The following is a 22,275-nucleotide window of genomic DNA, read 5'->3' as shown; positions in this document are numbered from 1 at the left end:
CTCAATTATTCTAATATTGTTTTGCTTTATGGTATTACTTATCTCTTAAATTCTACCCTCATGTACTTATCTCTTAAATTCTACCCTCGTGATCCAATAGTTTTTTATTTCTTTTTCTCAGTTTCTTTATTCTTCATCCTTTTGTCTTCTATGTCACTAATTCGCTCCTCTGCCTCATTTATCCTAGCAGTTAGAGTCTCCATTTTTGACTATGTCTCTTAATAGCCTTTTTTATTTCGACTTGATTAAATTTTAGTTCTTTTATTTCTCCAGAAAGGGATTTTTTTTTTTAGTGTCTTCTAAGCTTTTTTTGAGTCCACTTAATATTTTTATAATCATTATTCTGAACTCTAGTTCCAACATCTTACTTATCTCTGTACTGATTAGGTTCCGGGTAATCAGTACCAACTCCTGTTATCTTTCTTGAGCTGAGTTTCTCTGTCTTGTCATTCTGTCCAGAGAAGAATAGATGAATGAGAGAACAAAATACTAAATGGCAACAATAACCCCAGAGGAATATACACTAAACAAGTCAGAAGAGACCTAAAACAAAACAAAAAAAATTAAGAAAAAAAATCAAAAAAGAATATAATCAGACAAGTGAAAAAAACAGAGCAATACGTTTTTATGGAAGGATAGAATGTGACTGTAAAAACATGAAAATTAAAAGACAAAAGCAAACAAACAAAAGGAATATAAACAGACATGGTGGACAAAACAGAGCAATACACTATATCCTGAGTGTATTTTGGTTGATTTGTTAGAAGAAACTACATCTAAAAATTATAAAGAAAGGTAAACATGTATGTAATAATAAAAATTTAATACATTGACAGGATATAATGTTAACTGTAAAGATGAAAATTTACAAAAGACTTTAACAAAACAAAAAAAAATAGAAGAAGGAAAAAGTGAATATGATCAGACAGGTGAAGGGAACAGAGCCATATAGTAGATTTTGGGTGTATTTTGGTCTGTTAGAAGAAACTGCATCCCAAAATTGTAAAGGAAAAAAAGATATATGTACAAAAATAAAATTAAATACAATGAAAATACAGCATTAACTATAATGAAATAAGAAATTGGCTGAAAAAGGAAAGAAAAGAAAAACATGAAAAAATCCCCACAAAATTGGAAAACTAAAGTATCATGGGAGAAAACCCCATGAATTCTATATGCTCTATTCCCCTAATGCTGGAGTTTTGCAGTTCTCTCTTTTTTTTTTTTTTTTTTAAGATTTTATTTACTTATTCATGAGAGACACAGAGAGGGAGAGAGAGGCAGAGACATAAGCAGAGGGAGAAACAGGCTCCATGCAGGGAGCCCGACGTGGGACTGGATCTCCCGTCTCCAGGATTAGGCCCTGGACTGAAGGTAGCGCTAAACCGCTGAGCCACCCGGGCTGCCCCAAGAATGAATTTTTATATAGTTTGAACTAGTTGACAATTTTCCATGCCAGACTCGATTCCTGGGGTCACGCCCTGAGCCAAAGGCAGACGCTCAACCGCTGAGCAACCCAGACGTCCTAGTTCTCAATGATTGGCAAATAGTCTTGCCAGAAGTTCTGATTGATTTTCTGAGGGAGAGGCCGTTGCCCCAGTAGAACTGCAGTGCTCTTGCCAGGCGGCCAGGCTCAGTAATCTGCTCCAGATTGCTCTAGGTAGCTCTTGTTCCTGAAGGCTTTCCATGCCACTTTAGAGGAGGAGAGTGAAAATGGCCCCAATCTCTAGCCCCTGAGCCAAGGGCTTGGGTCCCACTCCTCAGTGCACCCTCAGGGAAAAGCAGTCAATTCCTCCTGTCTCCCTGGTCTCTGTCTGCACTCCATGCTCACCCAGCCTGTGACTGAGCCTATCTATCTCAGGCATGTGGCCCCCATTGGAATCTCCAAACCCTGCAGACTCCTGCTTGTGTGCACCTGCTCCACTCTTCCCAGGGGAGGAAATAGGGTCTCCCCAGTTCTACCACTCACTAGGCCCCTGCTTGGGTAGGAATCACTGGGACTGTGCCCTGCTTTGTGGTTTATGGCAATCCCAAACTGAAAGCCCATTCCCGGGCTCACTGATTGCAGTCAGCTTCCCCAGTCCGATGTCTGGGAACTCTGCTGCACTCAGGTACCCCAGGTCTCTCTGTGATCCCAGGGATCCTAAGACTCTACTCCCTACAATTCTACCCCCAATTTAGCCACCTGAATGCCTTTCAGGTGGGTACATGCCTCCCCAGAGCAGATTCTGATTTTGTGCTCCACTGCTCTTATTACTTTCCAGAAGTAGGCGGTTGAAGGCTGCTTGCCTCCAAAGTTTATCTTCCCTTTGATCACCCGGGATTCACTACTCTGCACTTCCTACGTTGCAGAAAGGGGTCCCTTTTCTATTCACAGTGTTGCAGCTATTCTTTTCTTAGATCTCTGGTTGAGTTCGCACGTGTTCAAAAGGATTTAATAGCTATCTAACTGAATTCCTGGGACCAGACAAAACTAAGGTCTCCTACTCCTCTGCTGTCTTGGGAAAATCTCCATGCAACTTTACTTTTGACATTTCCCAAGAATCACAGTATTTTTAAGCTGAGAAAGCCTTTAAAACCCATCAAATCTATCTTCCTTATATTTAGGACACTGAAGTCATGAAAGGTTTAGCTATTTACTATACAGGTTGAATCTGTGAATGGTAGAACTGAGGCATTTCCAGGCCCCAGAATTCCCTGTTTGTACTTTTTCCTGTGTTATGCTATTCTTTTTTTTTTTTTAATTTTTATTTATTTATGATAGTCACAGAGAGAGAGAGAGAGAGGCAGAGACACAGGCAGAGGGAGAAGCAGGCTCCATGCCGGGAGCCCGATGTGGGATTCGATCCCAGGTCTCCAGGATCGCGCCCTGGGCCAAAGGCAGGCGCCAAACCGCTGCGCCACCCAGGGATCCCTGTTATGCTATTCTTTAGGCATTTAAGCTTTCAACATTTTAGTTGTTGATGAAAACTACCTCTGATGGGTGATATACATTTCAAAATTTAACTTTCTTTGTAACTCAATTCTGAATATTCTAGTTTTGCTCATTATATTGACCATATCTAATTAGTTTTGTGGCATAATCCATGTCCTATTGGTTGTAGGACTTTATATTTACTATTTTGGTTGAAAGTCTCAATATTACCATTAATTTTTAATGATTTTTTTGAGGACCATTAAGAAGTTAGTTGGTTTCTTTGCAAAGTCAAGCCCAGTGACAACAGGTCCAGCAGTGACCTGGGTCGAATCCTGTGCTGAGGGATTGATACCAAATATAGAAACACAGCAGCTCCGACTGCTCCAGGGCCCAAGGGAATGTGGCTTTCTCTGGATGTGCATAAACTGTCTACATATGATGAGTAGCTCATAACATCCATGGAAGATGGAGTATGGAGCTAAGTCATTGTCTCAAGGAAGTGACAGGGGCAAATATTATTTTATACTAGTATGCACTTAGTATTTAGGAATAGTTGTGGAGTGAGACATTATGCTTTTGGAACTATAAATACATCTGCTGTTTTCAGTACCAGTAAACAGTATTCCTGACCAACTTCAGCAAAGTAGGACTTTGAGTTATTTTTCCAGTATAATTGGTAGCTAATACATTTTACTAAGTTTCATGAGCCCACATTTGTGAGCCTGCTAGGGAGACAGCTGGGGGGTGGAGAGAGAAAGGCAGAAAGGAGAAGGGCAAGGACAAAGTAAAGGGAAGACAAGACTGTAAGATTTTTCTGTACTACTGCTGAGCAAAAAAAGGTCACAATTGCTCCATATTTGGATTTTATCCAGTTTTTACCTAGCTGGCTAATAGTGGCTCATCAGCAACATGCTTCAAGCTAGCAGTTCTTAATCTCTTTTTTCTCCTCTAAGCCATACAAGATGGATGATGGCTGGGGTATGGAATCGTCCATCTGTGTGCCAGGGTTACAAGCAGCTAGTGCAAAAGCTGCAACAAGTCTTTGCATTAGACTTGTTGATTAAATTAACTTAATCTCCACTGAACAATGCAGTTAGGAATGCATGTAAAAGAGTGATGCTGTAGTATAAAAAACTTGGATCAGCTCTAATTTATTATTTAGAAATTAAATTATTCACAAATGTCAATATTTGACAAATGACTTGCAAGTTGCAACATACCTCATAGTTAATCACATCATGCCATGGTGTCAAAACAGCACAGGCAAAGACTGTTGCTTGAATTAGCTAAATTAAGTAGCCACTTTTTGTTCCTTGAAAATGCCAGAATTCTCACTTCTCTTTTTAATAGCTGTTATATATATATATATATATATCCAAGAAGTATAGATTAATGATTTGTTGAGATGAAAATTATAAATATCTGGTGTTATTATCTGTGGCAGTTTAAAAATGTTTAGAAATTCTTTGTCTGTTGACACTCCACCATTGGGTTGTCTATTATCCTGCCCTTGAATCCACGCTGACTTGTATCTGCCTTTGACCAACAGAGTATGGCAGAAGAGATATTATACCATCTTAGCCAAATCTATAAGTGAACTGGCAGCTTCTGCCATGGTCTTTTGGATATCAGCTGCCATGTAAGAAGATGGGTTGCCCACAGACCATTATACTGTAAGGAGGTCAAGCCACTCAGTGAGGCACTGAAGGTTGATATGCCATGTGAGAGAGGTCAACAAGCATTGAGTTATTGGCTATGTGAGTGAAGCAGCCGTTTTGGAAGGCAGTCCTCCAGCCCCACCTGCTTTAGCCTGACACTACATGGATCACAGATGAACTGCCTAGGTGAACTCCTCCAAAATTCGTGACTCTCAAAATCAAGAGCAAAATAAAATGGTTGTTTTAAGTCATGAAAGTAACTTAACCCAAACAATGCCCATGGGTTTGAATTTTAAAGAGATGCCAAATATTGTTGTGAACAAAGGTGATTACCAGTTGAAATGTGTGCAGGTTGACATGGGCCAAAGCTCAGAGACCATGTATAAAGAAATGATGCTATTAAGACTTAAAAACAGAAAAGTAGCTAAAGGGAACCATGAGAAAAGGAAAAACAAACTTAGAAATTTCTCTTTGAAAGTGTAGAAGCAATAATGGAGGGAAAAATACCTTTTCTACTTCCTAGAACAAAGAAGGAATTGCTGAGTGAGCCCCAGATATCTTGGATATGTTCTGCTTATGTGTACCCAAGAAAGTGTGAGGTTGTCCTTCTCAACTGGATGACCCATTAAATTGCTATCTGTGTTTGACCAAAGCTTCAAATATATCACTTTGTTGGAAGAAGAGAGTGCTGAAAAGGATACAAATGTCATTCTCACCTTGAAGTGATTCGTGTCTTCAAGCTCTTACCTGGTAACCCTAAGGCCCCCACTTTGCTGTCTCTCACCCTAGCACCACCCCAAAATTTAGCCAAAGCCCTTTTTCATCATTTCTTTTTTTCCTACCTATCTTCCCTAAAGTAAAATAATTTCAAATATTCTAAGTTTTAATATGTTAAATAATTATTTAATATGCCTTCTCTGATTTATATAATTCTTAAAAATTATGCATTGAATAAAAGTATATTTATTGTATCCTCCAAGTTTCTGGGAGGACTATATCCAGAGAGTACTGATTATATTAAACTGGGAGGGATAGTGAATATAATTTTTGCTAAAATATATATTGTAAAAGATTTTGAAAGATTGTATTCAGTAGCATGAAATGTCAGATCAAACAACATAGAATTTCATAGGCATATATGAAAAGCTGGAACTTGGTTCAACAAACCAATTACCCTCCTTCTGGATGGCATTGATGTGGATATGGAGTAGCAACTGACTCCAACAGTCTGAGTCTCTGGTATGATGCAACTACCCAGACCACTTACATTGATCTTGGGCCACATGCAAAGAGTATAATGGTAAAAAGAAAGAGATAAAACTGGATTTCACTCTTCACTGAACAAACTTCACCTGGAGTAATATGTCCAGCATAGTGATTGCACTTTCAGAAGACATCACAGATTATCCAATGCTGCATGACCAAGAGGGATGTGAAGGGATTCAAAGTCATGCCAAATGAGAATCTACAGCAGGAAGGGGAATATGTGACCAGTGGACCAAAAGATAGGGCAGATTAATTTTTAGAGGTATTCAGCCAGAGGTGGAAGTAATAAGAAGAAGTAGAGAACTGAAATGGAAAAAAAATTTTTTTTTCAAGAATTAGAGAAGTCCAATAAAGGACTTTTATGAGGTGTGAATTTCTTGTCCCTGAGGGTTTCAAGTAAGAGTTGGGAATTGTCCTAGTACAAGTTTAGGTACTAAAAAACAGTGATATCAGATAACTTCTGAGACTCCTGAGAATCACATCAACTGGAAGTATGTATTTGGTTATCTGAAAATTAATTCAAGGCAAGAGCTAATAAATGTGTTTTTCTCCTCTAAATTTATGTTTTGATAGGTTGCTCTAGGTCAATAATTCCACTATGATGCCCCCATCCTTTCCCATGGCAAACAATCCCAGCATTTTCTGGTTGGTCCCTACCTCAGGAATAAATAATGTTCTGGGCGGCCAGTATCATCAATCTTGCATAATGGCATGAAATCTCTTTGTTATCCCTGTAAGGCAAAGGAAGGAATGTCTAATACAGGAAAGCCTCATTACCTGAGGATAACTTGTCTTGGACAAAACCCACTTACAATGAATCACTTAAAACAGAAACTACTATTTCAAAGTAAATAGAAAAAGTAAGGAGGTGAATAGAACAGTATCTTTAAAAAAATGAAGCTAAATATTCACTCCTTCCATTTCATTACATAAATATTTACTGAGTAGCTACTATGGTAGACACCATTTATGGCTCTGAGGTTAGTTAGAGTGGTGAATAAGACTCCCAAATCCTACCCATTCTAGTGGGGGAGGTAGTTATAACACAAATAGACAAACCATACTAGATATCAAGTAGCAACAGCTCTTATGAAGAAAATAAAGCAAAATAAAGTGATGGAAGCTGCTGATTTAGAGAATGAAGTCAGGGAAGCTCCCTGGGTGAAGCACATTTAAATAGGTCTGGGGTGTTCCTAATAGGAAATAGCAAGTGCTACAGTCCTAGGGAAGTATCAAGTTCACCTGCTGTAATAGCAGCAGAGAGGCCAAATGGTTGGAGCTAATTTCAAAATTGTCTCCAGGACCAGGGTGCATAAGGTAGGTCATGGTAAGTAGTAAAGAAATTATGAAGATATTCTTAACTTATACTATGGATATAATTGTAATTCCTGGAAACGATAAAGAATAAATCATGTCAATTGGAGAGGTTATATGCACTTTTTTCTAAAAAACATTAATAGCTCAAAAGGATAACTTTCACCTTAGATTTGATACTCATTGCATAATTATAAAAGACAGCATTTACAAGATTAAGATTTTCATAAATTTTTCCAAGGGCCACTCTTAATCCTTTAATATTAAACTCATTCCCTTTGAAATTAACATGCCACTATCTTTGTTAATTTTATATTCTTTGATTGTTACTGCCAAAACTTTACTTGTCACTGGTTTTGAATGCAATTCAAACCATTCTCTGACATCACTTCCACTGATTTCATGAGATCCTAAAATTTCATTTGGAATCAGTTTACATTGTATCTGTGTTCTATTGTCAGATGAATCAGAGGGAGATTGTTAGACAACAATGGACTTGCTATATGCTAGCATTAATTAGGGAGAGATGTTTGAATGGAGACCAGTATCAACCAGTTGGCCATCAGTTTATATTTTTGCTATCATGACTTTGCTTTGTTGGGCATCTTTGAATCTTTAGGAGCTTAGATGTTGATCACTCAGATAATGAGGGCTCTCTGGTCACAGCCTCAAATATTGGGGCTGGTAAGAGAAAAGATTAGAGGACAATGATTCAGGAGAGTATTCTTTTTGGAAAATTATCTTTTTGGGCAAAAGTCCTCTCTTTCCACAGGGAAGCTCAGTTATTCCCAAGAGTCTTGATAGGAAGCTACAAGTTAGTGTCCAGGCCAGTAAAGCAGGCAACTCTGTTGACTTCCTGGCATTGTAAAGATTCTGGCTCCCTGCCACAGTGTCTAGCAGAAAGTGATTTCTCAGAATTGAATGTTCCTCCAGAGATGTGCAAGTATTGTAAATCAGAGTTGTAAAGTGAGCACAAAGCCATTCTGGATGGAGCTCGTTTCATTTTAAGAGCAGCCCATCAACATTTAGTGAAGTTTTCATTTTTATTGTCCTTTTAAAAAATATATTAAATACTAAGCCATTATAGAAAATAGAAAGAAAATACCCTCTGTAAACCTACTGCCTAAGCATAGCAGTTTATTCATCCTGTTCTAACATTTAAGTTTATATATTCTTAGTTATTATAATAATAATGAAAATGATGATGCTAAGAGCAACCACTGGCCTTTTTTTGTTGTTTTCAGTCATATCATTTAATCTTCATTAGAACCCGTAAGATAGGTCTTTATTGTCTTCACCGTACAGATGAGAAAACTGAGGCATGGAGTGATTGAGTTCCAACTACTACTAACTGGTGGGTCTTAAACTCTGGCAACTCTAGAAATTTCTTTCTTGACCACTACATTATTGCTTTATATTTTGCATATAGTCAAGCCAGTACACTAGAATTAATATTTTTTTCAATTACAATAAAAAACTATAGTTATTAAATCTGAAATTCAGATGTTGGTTTTAAGAGTACTGATAGAAAAAGTAAAACATTGAAACTTCTAACATGTAAATAGAATAGCCATATTCAAATCCAGCTTCTTCATTTCCCCTTGTTCCACTTAAAAAATAAGGTTGTACATATCATTGTATATACACTGTATGTTATATATACATATATACACACACACACATACATACGCATTTACTCAAAATAATTTTGACGATAGAGGCGATATCTGTCTTGTTCATAGCTATGGAACAGTGACAAGCATGTAATATCACTTGGTTATTCACATATTGTTCAATAAATAATTATACCAGTGAATCTGTTTTTGCAGTTTTTCCCTGATATACTCAGGAACTCTTTCCTCAAAATTCTTAATTCAACGTGATGTTAATAGATAATATATTTAACAAAGACTGTTGGGTCTTCAAAGAGTTTGAGAAAAATATTGGTTAAAAAAGATGAAATAGTTTTTTTTGCAAACTGCTGCAGCTACTCAGTGAAACAGTATGGAATTACCTCAAAAAGCTAAAAACAGAACTACCCATGATCCAGTAATTGCACTACTAGGTATTTATCTAAAGGGTACAAAAATACTAATTCAAAGGGATGCATGCACCCTTATGTTTGTAGCGGCATTATCTAAAATATGTTTCCAAATTATGGAAACAGCCCAAGTGTCCATCAGCTAGTGAATGGATAAAGAATAGGTGATATATATGCAAAAGAATATTACTCAGCCATAAAAATGAAATCTTGCCATTTGCAATGATGTGGATGGAGCTAGTGAGTGTTATGCTAAGTAAGTCAGTCAGAAAAAGATATATACTATACAATTTCACTCATATGTGGAATTTAAGAAATAAAACAAATGAGCAAAGGGGAAGAGAGAGAGAGAGAAACAAACCAAGAATCAGACTCTCAACTACAGAGGGCAATCTGATGGTTACCAGAAGAAGGGGGGTGAGGGGATGGGTGAAATAGGTGATGGGGATGTGCACTTGTCCATGATGAGCACCAGATGTTGTATAGAAGTGTTGAATCACTATATTGTACACCTGAAACTAATATTACAATGTATGTGAATTAACGGGAATTTAAATAAAAAACTAAAAATAAAATAAAACAGGCTAAAAAGTAACAGGCTAAAATAAAACAGGCTAAAATAGGAACACTTTTTTTTGCTGTGTAATGTGCATTGTGGATTTATAATATACAGTTGACTTTTGAACAATGTGGGGGTTAGGAGCACTGACCTCCATACAGTTGAAAATTCATGTGTAACTTTTGACTCCTTAATCTTTACTAATAGCCAATTGTTGACTGGAAGCCTTACTGATAACATAGTCAATTAACATGTATTTTGTATGTTATATGTATTATATGCATTCTTACAACAAAGTAAGCTAGAAAAAAAGAATATGTTATTAAGAAAATCATAAGGATTGGGGATCCCTGGGTGGCGCAGCGGTTTAGCGCCTGCCTGTGGCCCAGGGCGCGATCCTGGAGACCGGGGATGGAATCCCATGTCGGGCTCCCGGTGCATGGAGCCTGCTTCTCCCTCTGCCTGTGTCTCTGCCTCTCTCTCTCTCTCTCTCTCTCTCTCTGTGTGACTATCATAAATAAATAAAAATTAAAAAAAAAAAAAAAGAAAATCATAAGGAGGGTAGCCCCAGTGGCCCAGCGGTTTAGCGCTGCCTTCGGCCCAGGGTGTGATCCTGGAGACCCTGGATCGAGTCCCACGTCAGCCTCCCTGCATGGAGCCTGCTTCTCTCTCTGCCTGTGTCTCTGCCCCTCTCTATCTCTCTCTGTCATGAATAAATAAATAAATTAATTAATTAAAAAAAATCATAAGGAAGAAAGGTACATTATAGTACTATATTTATCCCGCCCACCCAGAAAAAGTCTGTACATTCAAACCCATGTTGTTCAAGGGTCAGCTGTACATCCTTTCAAAAACTTAATTTTGACCATGTAACACTCTTTTTTCTTTTCCTGGACCATTTGGGAAACTGGAATTCCACTGAGGACACCTTGGGAAACATTCATCTAAAACTTAACTTCTTCCAGAATACCAATAGTTTTTTTTCTGCTTGTCTTTTTGAGCTCACTTTAAGCTGCTGTTTGGTCACCTGGGGTCTCCAGAATAACCAGATGGTGAATGATTATTCATCAGTATTGCTCTATTCCTAGTTGGATAATACAAAATATTAAAACAAAATAAAGCGCCAGACACTATAAAAATAACTTCTACGTCTAATTTAAGACGAAAACTAATATGTTAGAAGAACTGGCTAAGAAGTAAAAAAGTGGTTGATTGTATATACTCCCCATAAGAGGTTTTTTTTTTCTGGAACATTTTTGTTTTTTAAGTAAAATCAGCTATATCAACAAATTGTTTTCAATGCATAAGAGTACCTGCTAAAATCTAATTTAGGTCCATACTATTCATGAGCTGCTGAAAATTCTTATTCCTTTCCTGTGGACATTTTTGAACACCTGCACTTATTTTACATAGTTGTTATGTTATTTGGAAACGGCCCCACCTTATTTCATATTGTTCAAGTCCTGTTTCAAAGTTAAAGTGTAACATTTTCCCATTTCAAATGGATCACTGAGAACACTTAGTGAGAAAAATATGATCATTCTCTGCATTAGAACACGAGGAATCAGCACCATAGACAATGAGTAAAAGGGGTTTCTGAACACTGACAACCTTCAAATCTTTACAGCAGTGCCAAGAGCACTGGATATAGACTTACCTTTATTGGTCTCAGTAAAATAGAAAGAATAGACCTCAATTTTTTTCTTTTTGGAAGGCTGCTCACATTCTGGAATTATTATTATTTTTTGTATATTTTTTTATTGGAGTTCGATTTGCCAACATATAGCATAACACCCAGTGGTCATCCCCTTAAGTGCCCCCCTCAGTGCGGGTCACCCAGTCACCCCATCCCCCAGCCCACCTCCCTTTCCACTACCCCTTGTTCACTTCCCAAAGTCAGGAAAGACCTCAGTTTGTGACAGCTAAATAACGAATACATTTATATAGTGACGAGGCTATGTCTGACACTCCTGAACCTAGCTCATATGAGGCAGTAGGTGGTTTAGGGATTCATATATATATATATGAATTTATTAATGGGGAACCTATAAGATAGTGTTGCTTTGGAACCAAGATAATCTGAATTTTTCCAGGCATTTAGAAAACTATTCGTATAAAGATTCTTAGGTTAGGTACAAAATTGATTAAAGTTGTACAATGCAATAATATCATAAACACTTAGGTTATATTCTTCTCTGGACAGATCGGACAAAATGTACAACTTCACACCTAACTCCAGTGTCTGAGGTCTAACCAATGGTGAGCCGCAACCTTGAACACAAGTACATTTTCCTAGAGAAGGAAGCAGGCCTCGGGTGGATCTGTGAAACAATGCCTCAGTGTGACACTGAAAGGTCATGCCTTCCCTCCTTATTACCAAGCTTTGGGTAATTTTTCTAATTATCCAAAAGTAAACATTTGAAGGTTTGTTGTTATAAATGAAGTCCCCGCCTGATACGGTTTGGACTAAAACACACCATGTTGGCCGCTTCTGGGAGCCGAGAGATTAAAAAAGGGGGGCTGAGGAATCAACTTAAATTCAAGAATCAAAATCAGCATCTTTCACTGATGACTGTTCATTTCTTATCAAGGTCAAGCCGGCAGGAGAAAGGAACAATGGAAGGGGGGCAGGACGAACATCCCCAGGGGAGCGAGCCAGTGGGGCCCGCAGCCTTCCCCTCCCCCAGCATCCGCCTTTCTCTAAAGGGGAGGGCATTTGTGGATTCCAGCTCTCCCCTTTGCGGGAGCGCTGGGAGCGCAGCTCGGCCGGGCTACTCAGGGCGTAGCACCCCCCCACCCCGCGGCCCCCCAGTAGCCAGAACTGCCGGGAATAAATGCTCCCCTCGCCCCGCGTGGGCTCATTCACAGCCCTGTGCGCCGGGCCCGGCGCTCCCCTCCGGGACTGAAACGGCGGGGCCGGCAGAGCGGGTGCGGTGCACTGAGCCCTCCTGGAAGGTCCCTCTTTTTCTAGGGCAATAAAAAGCAAGACACACACGCACGCACACACGCACACACACGCACACAGAGCGAAAACAGCAGCTCTGTCCTCCTCCCCGTCCTCGTTCCCTCCCGACGGATGAATGTCTGCCAGCCTCCAGCCCTAGAGGGGGTAGGTAGCTCTAAAATTGGCAGGAGACGTCGGGAAGAAAGCCGGTGCCCCACGGTCTCGGCACCTAGGCACAGACGGCCGGGCTTCCCCGCCGCCAGCCCGGGGTGGGGGGGCGGGGGGCGGGCACCGCGGGCCGGGACGGAGCGCGGCGCGGCGCGGGGCTGGCGAGGCCGGGGCCGCGGGAGCCCCCGGGCGCCCCCCGCGGGGATCCCGGCCGCCGCGCCCCGCCGCGCCCCGCCGCCCCGCCGCGCCCCGCCCAGCTGCGTCCCCGCAGCCTCGGGGCTGCCGGGCTTTGTGGTCGGCGCGTGCGGCCGGGCCCGGCTGGGGGTGCCGTAGCGAGCATGTGCAGACGGCGGCCCGAGGGAGCGCGAGCGCGCCGGCCGAGCCCGGAGACTCGCCGTGCCATGCCATGTTTGCGTGCGAGCTCTGACTCCCGGAGAGCTGGCAGGGAGACGGCGCCCCGGCCGGACCTGGCTGATGTTCTCTTGCTTCTGTTTCAGCCTTCAGGATAATTCCTTCAGCAACACCGCTGTGACAGAGTAAGTGACCCTCGCCGGTAAAATAACACTCGCGTGCCTTTCCCTGGAAGCAACTATCGTGAAGGCATCCTCCAGCGCCCGCAGCCGCTCTGCGCTCTCGATGCATTGTCTCCCGTAATCCGGGGCCCTGAAGCCCGCGGGAGGTGCCGGCTGACGGGGCCCAGAAAGCCTTACAGGTTGAAATCAGCCTTTTAGCAGCTATGGGAGAGATGTTACAGCAAGCTAATTGTCTGCAGTTCTCTAAGCTACGTGTTCTTGGAGCTCAGGTTTTCTTTTCTTTTTTTTTTTTTTTTATTAAATCCATTTGACATGTCAGAAAGGAAGCTTTGTTGTATTTTGCCAACATTGGTGTCAGTTTTCACGGAGCAGGCTGTATACGTTGACAACAAATAGGAGATAGATGTGAACTGACTTGAGTTGAATTCCAGTGTGTGATAAACAGGCTAAACTTATTCTCACCCTCTCTTGTCTGCAGATTTTTGAGACACAGTGAACTTTTCTTGGGTGCCCTTTGTCATTTTTGTCTTCTGACCTCACAGATCTGGCTATAGGAGAAATGAATCATCCTGTCCTCTGGTTACAGCTGCTGATTGGGGCAACTAACAGCATTTGAACATGGAGTGAAGGAGGATAACGATGTTTTACTCAAGGCTAGAAGTCAGAGTATGTTTTATTAGATAGTTATAGCTCACAATTTTAATTCTTGTTCTCCCTTCCTTAATGTTTTTCTAATACATAGGTGTTAAAAAACAATGGGTAGTATATTATACTAATATTATATGTAATTTATGTACAATTTACATATATACATGTCTATGAAATATCTATACTTCATTAGTCTAGAGAGAGACTAATTCATGATGTTTACTTCTGGGACCTTTTGGTAGAAATCACTCAACAGCTTTTCAGGCAAAAAAGGTTGTATACTCAACCATGTTTTAAAAATGCTGCAAGGTTGTTGTGGAAAGCACAGTAACTTGGGAACTGTTTGCTAAAGTTTCCTAAAAGGCAGATAAAGGTGGGAAGAGATATGTGAGCCTGAAGTCTTCCCACTGCCACAATGAGTTGGTAATGGAGGGGTAAGACTCCAGGGCTTCCCAGGCCCATTTGTTTCCCACATCCTTTTGTTTCTGTGTTTGGATATGCTGCTTTCTTAGTGTCAAGCTTTGGGCTCACTTACGTGGAGTTCCTTAAAGAACTACAACCTGTGATTGACTTCGGAAGATCCCGTAAAGAATATATGCCAGATAAAATACTCACTGGGATCCACATCTCCACATCTGTTAAGGAGATTGCTGCAACTTTGGTTTTCTAAACGCCTGAGAGAGAGGAAGGGACGTGTGCCAACTGTGATTTCCTGGTTCAGGTGCACAGGGGCTGCTGTCCTACCTTTACTGTGCTGATAAACACCAAGCGCTTTCTGTGCCTGACTCTTGGGAGCCCTGTGTGGCTAAATCCCCAGAGTTAGCCTCAGGCATAACAGCTTCAAAATGGAGATAGTCAGTTCCAGGTTTCACATGGACAATTTTTTTTTTTTTTTTTTTAAGATTTTACACTTAATTATGGGGCAAGTCTGGTACCTTATCTTTGGACTCTCCTTGGGGAGTTCTGATTACATAAGATCCTGTTGTTGTTTTCAGAGAAGTGACAGTGATTTATTTTAAAAGGTACTGAGTGACAACTGGAATGCCATCTGGCTAATCTAAAAATCTAAGGAGGATATTTAAAACATACCAAAAACTTCACAGGTGTAACATAACATAACACAGAGTAGGGTCATTTAAAAACTTGTCATTGCCTAATATAACACTTTTTCCTCCTCTCAGTAATATGAAGCATTTTCCTTGGTTCTTTGGTCATTACCCCGAAGCCAACAGGACCAGGATCACTGTGCTGAGACACAGATGTAGCAGGTGCTCAGTGAATATTTGGGTGTGGTCCTAATGTACACAGAGGAGGCTTTTGCATGGAAACTTCCTCTCCTTTTTTCCCCATCCCTTCCCATTTCCTCTTAGCCACATTCATTTATTTTCCTCAGTGTCTGAACTTCTACCTGGAGAGAATTTCTTTTGGATTAAAGCCTCTTGTGGTGACCCTTATTAAAATGGAAATTTAAAAGTCTAGGACCCTGGGAGGTGAACTCAAGTTGCTATTAATACTTTAATATAAGTTATGTTATCAGGCAGTCTAGCCTGGTAGGATTTGGCTTGGCTAGTTTGGGCCCTGTCAGAGTCAAAGGGAAGGGGAATTGGGAGAAACTCGAGGATAGAGTTTATTCTCTCCTCACTTTTTCGCTGGCCTGGCATTGTCTGTGCAGCTCTGGACCAATTCCGTTTCTTTTTCTACCCAAATTCTTCCAAGATCAGAATGGCCTTGGCCTTCCCTTCTGTATCTGCAGGGCCCTTTCATCTATTTTTCCATGGTCACTTCCTATGTTGCCCTGGCTACACTGGTATTTGAAACGAAGCCTGGCCTGCAGTGAATTTTGCAATGAATTAGTTATCATCCAAAGCAGTGTTTCTCAAAACAAATCGATCATCAATATGAACTGGAGAAGTAAATTGGGGCTTGTGAAAGATCAAGTTTTTAGAGCTTTATCCTAGAACCTAGGATATCCTAGAACCTAGAATGGGTGATTGTGCTGGAGTCATGTCAGTGCTGGTCTGCGTTTTGTGAAGCTTTAGGTCAGTGTTAAACTTTTTTAGAAGCATAGTAGTTATTTTTGTGTGTGTTTTGGGAGGCAATCCTGTTTAAAAATTCACATTCCTGGGCGTCACCTCCAGGGATCCAGCTTATCTAGTGAGGCTGAGGTACATGTGGGGCCCATGCGGGCTCCCAGGTAATGCTAATGCAGGTGGTTCCAGAGACACTCTGCAATCTGATTGCAGGCTGCAATCCTATGAGATTTCTCAAAGAGTGTCACTAGTGGGTAAATAGAAGTCCCCTTTCTGAGCACAACTACACCTTATCTAATAACCAATCTGAGGCCTCTCTTCTAACTTATGCCACGTCAAAAAAGAGAACCTCTCATGGACACTTCTTTCACCACCATTATTCTAAGAAACAAGTCTCTGCCTTTGACTCAGGGCAATCCCTTCACCTCTTGTGTGAAGGTGGCCCCTACTTCATTTCATTGGCAGGCTTAGTTGAGTTGCTATGAAAGAGATGGTGCGCTGGGAAGTACCACAGAAATTTTTCTGATTTGTGGTTGTGCTACTCAGGTAACAACCCTGAGCATTTCACAAAGAAGTGATTGCAAGGACAAATTTTCCATACATTGTCTGGGTAACCACAGATCAAGAACTCTGGGACTTAGAACCTAGTTGATGAACACTTCAAAGGAAGTCATTTAATAGAAGTGCTTTTCACATTTTTATTACTATGAACAATAGTAAGAAAAACATTTTATATCACAATCCAATGCACACATATATACATGATTTATTTAAATAAGTTCTGTGAAATAACACTTAACTCTTATTATACTGATATTTTCCATTCTGTTTCTCTGACAACAATAACAAAATGATGCCACTATGTAATTTGAAGACCTACTAATAGGTCACAATTTACATTTGGAAAAACATTGCACTAAAAGATGCCCAGTTTTGAGTATTCAAGGAGATCATTAAAGAAATAGGTCTTTAAATTCCTATACTGGGCCTATATTAGAGGAAGAGGATGCCAAGACCATTTGGGCACTCGGTCTGAGCTGATTTTCTTCAGGAGTGGGGATATTTGGATATAGGTTGCCACTGTGGAATCCAGTTTTACAGCTGGGCCAACATTGTACAGAGGCTCCTATGCAAGGAATCAGTAGAAGAGTCATAAAGGAGATGTTAATTCAGTAAAACTTAATGGTATTTATCAAAACAAGTGTAAAACCCAACTGAACTAAAAGAACTGGTATGTGTCCCAGGTCAGCCTGTAGACAGATCTATTTCATGGCTATATCTGTGACCTAGGAATTGTTTCTTTGAGCAATGACTGAAATCATTCAATAGGCCTTGAAATTGGATCAGCTAGTTAGGGTCTGGCCTTGTACTTAAGAAAGCATGCGCAATTTTGTATGTTCTGGTGCCGAGTTTCCATTTTTACCTAATTGTACTTTGAAAAGAAAGGTTAATAAATCAAGTGAGGGGGAGAAAAATAAGTTCTTGCCAAATTCCCAAACAATAGGTATTGTTGAGCTCTAGGGTTGATCCTCTGTTTGAACCCTAGTTCTTTAGAAGCAAAAGCTCTAGATTTCTGTTCTTCACTGATTTTTCTACTTAGTGAGGTTACTTTTATTGGGAAACATTTTCATTCACATTACAAAGTTTAGATGATCTATTAAAGTGAATGCCTCTAATGGAGGAGAACAAGGCAATACTTATGAATTCAATTGTTATTTTCATGAGATGGAGGGAATTGTTTACTGACAGTCAAAAACATGAGAAAGCAAGAACATTTAATTATTTGATTAAAAGGAGTATTATGTCAACTGATTTTTTTTTTTTAACTACCATCAGAAACAAGGTATTTCAGCAGGCAGAGAGAGTTAGGATCTAGATGACCTTTGTTTAATTCATTAAAGTACATCATTTAAAAGGGGTAGTAACAGGGAAGAGTACTAGAGCTTTTGTCAATTTGTTCTGTGGATAAGTTATGTAACATTGTAAGTAAGGAATATTTAAAAATTGTGAATGATTTCATATAGTATGAATATTATTATATTATGGTTATATTTATATATGTAGGTATTCTTTTATTTTTATCTACTTATTACCTTGTGACTCTCTCAGAGCAGGGTCCAGGTTTTTCTCAACATTGTGTCCTTCAGGAGTAGTACCACTGAAAGTATGGGCCCCCAAATTGTTTGTAACTCATCTGAGACAAGGAAGGGTACAGAAATAGGAAGTAAGCATTTAATAACTTTTATGGGAATTCGGCATTTCTGTAACACTTTTACCAAACTACCATAGTGGATTGGAAATAGAAAAACTGGTCAAGAGCAGCCTGGGTGGCTCAGTGGTTTAGCGCCTGCCTTCAGCCCAGGGTGTGATCATGGAGACCCGGGATCGAGTCCCACATCGGGCTCCCTGCATGGAGCCTGCTTCTCCCTCTGCCTGTCTCTCTGACTGTCTCTTTCTCTCTCACTCTGTGTCTCTCATGAGTAAATAAATAAAATCTTAAAAAAAAAAAAAAAAACTGGTCCTGAATCCCAAAGAGTTTAAAATGCACAGCTCTAATACCTAATGAGTACCTAAAAGGCAGTAAATGTTCAAGAATGCTTGTTAAATTATTTCCAGTCTTGCTCAGGGGCCAGAGTTAACGATAGACCATTCAAGCATTTATTGAATACCCACTCTGGGGTAGCACTGTGGGTACTGTGGCAGTATATCTAGAAAAGATAACTTCTTTTCATGGAATTAGCAACTAATTAAAAGATGTCAGAGTCAGTCAGATGTCAACGAATTGCATAGAAGTGTGAGGCAAGATATGGTTGGTTACCAAAACTTGAGAATAAAGAGTAAACATGTACGTATAAGGTTGAAGTAGGTATGTAGCCTATGGGTGAACTTGGCTGGGAAAGGTTCATGGAACTTGTGAGATTTCACTTGGGCAGTGAAGGATGAGTAGGAGTTGAAGGTGGAAAAAGCATTCCAAGCTGGAGTAGGGTGGGAATGACTGAGAACAGGAACAAAGGCTCCCTCCTACACTCGAGTGACAGAATGTTCCTACTCTAGATTCCCACTCCCCCCCACCCCCCCAGGAGGTGTGGCACATTGGAGATTTTTCAACATAGAAGAGCCACGAATTTTTAATTAGGTCATTCCAGAAGTTTTGTGATGAGGAAGGGAATTGAGAAAGTCTGGAGGTCAATGGAGGAAGCCAAACGGGAGCTGGTGTGGTTTGGGACTGCCTGAGGAGGAGGAAATTTTAAGAGGTGTGTAGCGAAGGCTCTTTTGAGCCAAAAAGAATCCACCAATCTTGGTGTTAGATGTCCCCCTCAAGTGGCTTGAACAGTTGGGTCCTCACCAAGATCTTGTTAGTTTAGGTGATGCAGAGCAGTGGATAAAAAAGGCGTGTTACCTCTGGTTCTGGACTTTTAAAATCACATGACACAATAACATTGGTCTCATTCTCTGGTAGACATGCCGGGAGTTGGAGCTAGTTTGAGTGAGAGTGGTGAGGGTTGTTCTATTTTGTAGTTTACCGTGCTTTCTAATTCTAGACTCTGGCTGTTTCTGCTACTGCAGACAGTTGGATCTGATGTGGTTTTGTTCCTTCTTTCCAGGTGTGACGAAGACACAGTCTCCCTACATGAAGACCAGACTGATTGCTCCAGTATCAGGTGTGACCCACTATTGCTTGGCTCTTAATTATAAAGGACAGAAACTGTGTGGGTCTGGGGTCTTTAGACATTTCTCTGAATTGTAATCACTTGTTCTTGCGTATAAATTCTTGTATAAACTATCAGTTCTTAAGGAAGTTTTTTGTCTTGTCCCCTTTTGGGTATTCCCCTTATATCCCGGGCAGTACCTTTTCTGTGGGGAACACTCAGAAAATGCCTGCTGAATTCAATATTGATTATCCCATCTCAATGTTCCTGTCAGAGACCCTATGGAAGAGGTTATAGATTTATTTACCAAACATGTCATTGAGTATTTGGAGTATGGTCTTGGTCATCAAGGGGTTTATGATATAGCAAAACCTTCATAGTTAACCATTTCTTCCACATTTGCTTTGCTCAGAACATTTTCACATCCATTTTATTGCTTAATCTAAACAAGTGAAAAGAAGCTGATGTTTTCCTCCTCATCCTGGAGGTGGGGAAACTGAGGCTCAGAAGGATTATAGCTCATCCAAGCTAACATAGCTACTATGAGGAAGAATTTGGGCTCAGGTCTCTCTGACTCTCAAGTCCATTTGTTGGATAGCAAACAACTGTTGAAGGCCTATTTTGTGTGCCAGAAACCAGTCAATGGAGATGATGATGCTATAGTGCATTAAGTACCATTTTACTAGAGGTAGACAGAGGATTCATTTAGAAGGAACCAAATAGCCCACAGAGGTTTCTGGGATGGATTTCTAAAGAAAATTACAGTAGTACATGACTTATTGTGTGTACTTATGGAGTTGGGGTATGAAGCTAAGAAAAAGATGATGCTACCAAACAGAGAGAGCCACTTATTGGAAAGCCAACAGAGGGTAGAGAAAATAGAGTTGTAGGAAGAGCAAGCAGTTCAGGAGAGCAGGAAGCTTGAGAGCTTTTGGAGTGAGGAGGCCAGAAGTGATAATAAAGCTCCAGAGATAAACAGACCTGATTTCAAAGGGTTTGTGTACCTTTCTAAGGAGTTTGGAATTTATCCTGGAGGTATTGGGGAAACTGAAAAGAACCTTCAGTCTTTTCTTTGCAAATAACTACTTGGCTAAAGCCCCATGAGAGTAACAATAGCTTCCATTTATTGAGCTGTGGCCTTAAGCCAGCTTTCTATGGTAGGCATTTCACAGGGACTGTATTATCTCTGCAAGGTAGAGAGATATCCATCTTAGGGATGTAGGTCAGAGAGGTGGCGTGCTGTGGCCCAGGCTACACAACTACACATATTAGTTGGGGGAAGATCTTTTAGAATCATTCTCAGTTATGATTGATTCCAATAAATAGTGGCATAAATCACATAACTTGTACTGTCTTGCTTTGGAGATTCTGAGAAACCAGTAACAGGTTGGAAATATATTTCTAAAGATGACTATTTTTATTTAGGTATTTGTGTAATGAGAGAGAAGGTTTTTTGCTCCCCTCACCTACCTTCCTTGCCTTTCAAGTCAAGGAGGTGAATGAATTATAAAATTTGGGCACCTTGAAAATATATAATAAATGAAGTCCTGGAATTGTTTTAGGAATGAGTCTATCAAAAGAGTCATTTTGGATTTGAAAAATGACTTTTCCCCTCTTATCCTTGAGTGTTCTAGGATTCTCCTTGAATGAGGAACATTTAGGTTTACTGTAAAAGTAGCTGTTCTCCCTTTTGTTTCTCACCCAGAAGCGTAGGGTGTGTGGATGAACATTCTTTGTTTCCAGTGAGAGAAATGCATTTCACATGAACTAGTACAGTTCCAACTCATGGTTTGATACTGGTTTCCAAATCCATTAGTGATTTAGACTTTTTAAAATTGTAATTGATCTTGGGGCACCTGGATGGCTCAGTTGGTTGACTGTCCATTGGACTCTTGGTTTCAGCTCAGGTCGCGATCTCAGGGTTGAGATCTTAGGGTGGTGAGATGAATGAATCCTTCAATTGGGCTTCAGGGTCAGAGTACAGTCTGCTTAGGATTCTTTTCCCTTCCTTTTCCTCTCTCTCTCTGCTCCTTCTGCCTCTCTCTCTCTCTCTCTCAAAATAAGTAAATAAATAAAATAAATTGTAATTGATCGTAAGGGAAAATATTAACCAGTGTCACTGGCACTGACTTTCTATTTATTCATTTTTTTCAGTTACTAATATTGAAGAATTATTTCACTTTTTGGGTTCTCCTTTACCAGGCATTATGAAGTTTGTCCTGAGGCTTAAAATTTTTTTTTATAAATTTATTTTTTATTGGTGTTCAATTTGCCAACGTATAGAATAACACCCAGTGCTCATCCCATCAAGTGCCCCCCTCAGTGCCCATCACCCAGTCACTCCCACCCCCCGCCCACCTCCCCTTCCACCACCCCTAGTTGGTTTCCCAGAGTTAGGAGTCTTTAGGTTCTGTCTCCCTTTCTGATATTTCCCACACATTTCTTCTCCCTTCCCTTATATTCCCTTTCACTATTATTTATATTCCCCAAAGGAATGAGAACATACACTGTTTGTCCTTCTCTGATTGACTTATTTCACTCCGCATA

At 40.2% G+C, this 22,275-nt stretch overlaps 1 protein-coding gene across 10 annotated transcripts in view; it reads left to right on the top strand.

Annotated features, from left to right (window-relative positions):
* The window catches only part of FAM13C (family with sequence similarity 13 member C), a 251,300-nt gene that overhangs the window by 91,425 nt on the left and 137,600 nt on the right, over positions 1 to 22,275 (top strand). For 2 of the 10 annotated variants that reach the window (XM_072823159.1, XM_072823158.1), the window contains exons 1-2: positions 13,127 to 13,403; positions 19,684 to 19,740. In XM_072823159.1, coding sequence (XP_072679260.1) covers positions 13,342 to 13,403; positions 19,684 to 19,740 — 119 coding nt within the window. In that variant the 5' untranslated portion in view covers positions 13,127 to 13,341. Of the gene's footprint in view, positions 1 to 12,528; positions 12,865 to 13,126; positions 13,404 to 19,683; positions 19,741 to 22,275 lie in introns of those variants that run through there. The other 8 variants (XM_072823162.1, XM_072823160.1, XM_072823163.1 and 5 more) reach the window with 7 other exon arrangements.

Source organism: Canis lupus, chromosome 4 (assembly GCF_048164855.1).
Source record: "Canis lupus baileyi chromosome 4, mCanLup2.hap1, whole genome shotgun sequence".
NCBI classification, from domain to species: Eukaryota; Metazoa; Chordata; class Mammalia; order Carnivora; family Canidae; genus Canis; species Canis lupus.
This window is presented reverse-complemented; position numbering and strand designations above follow the sequence as displayed.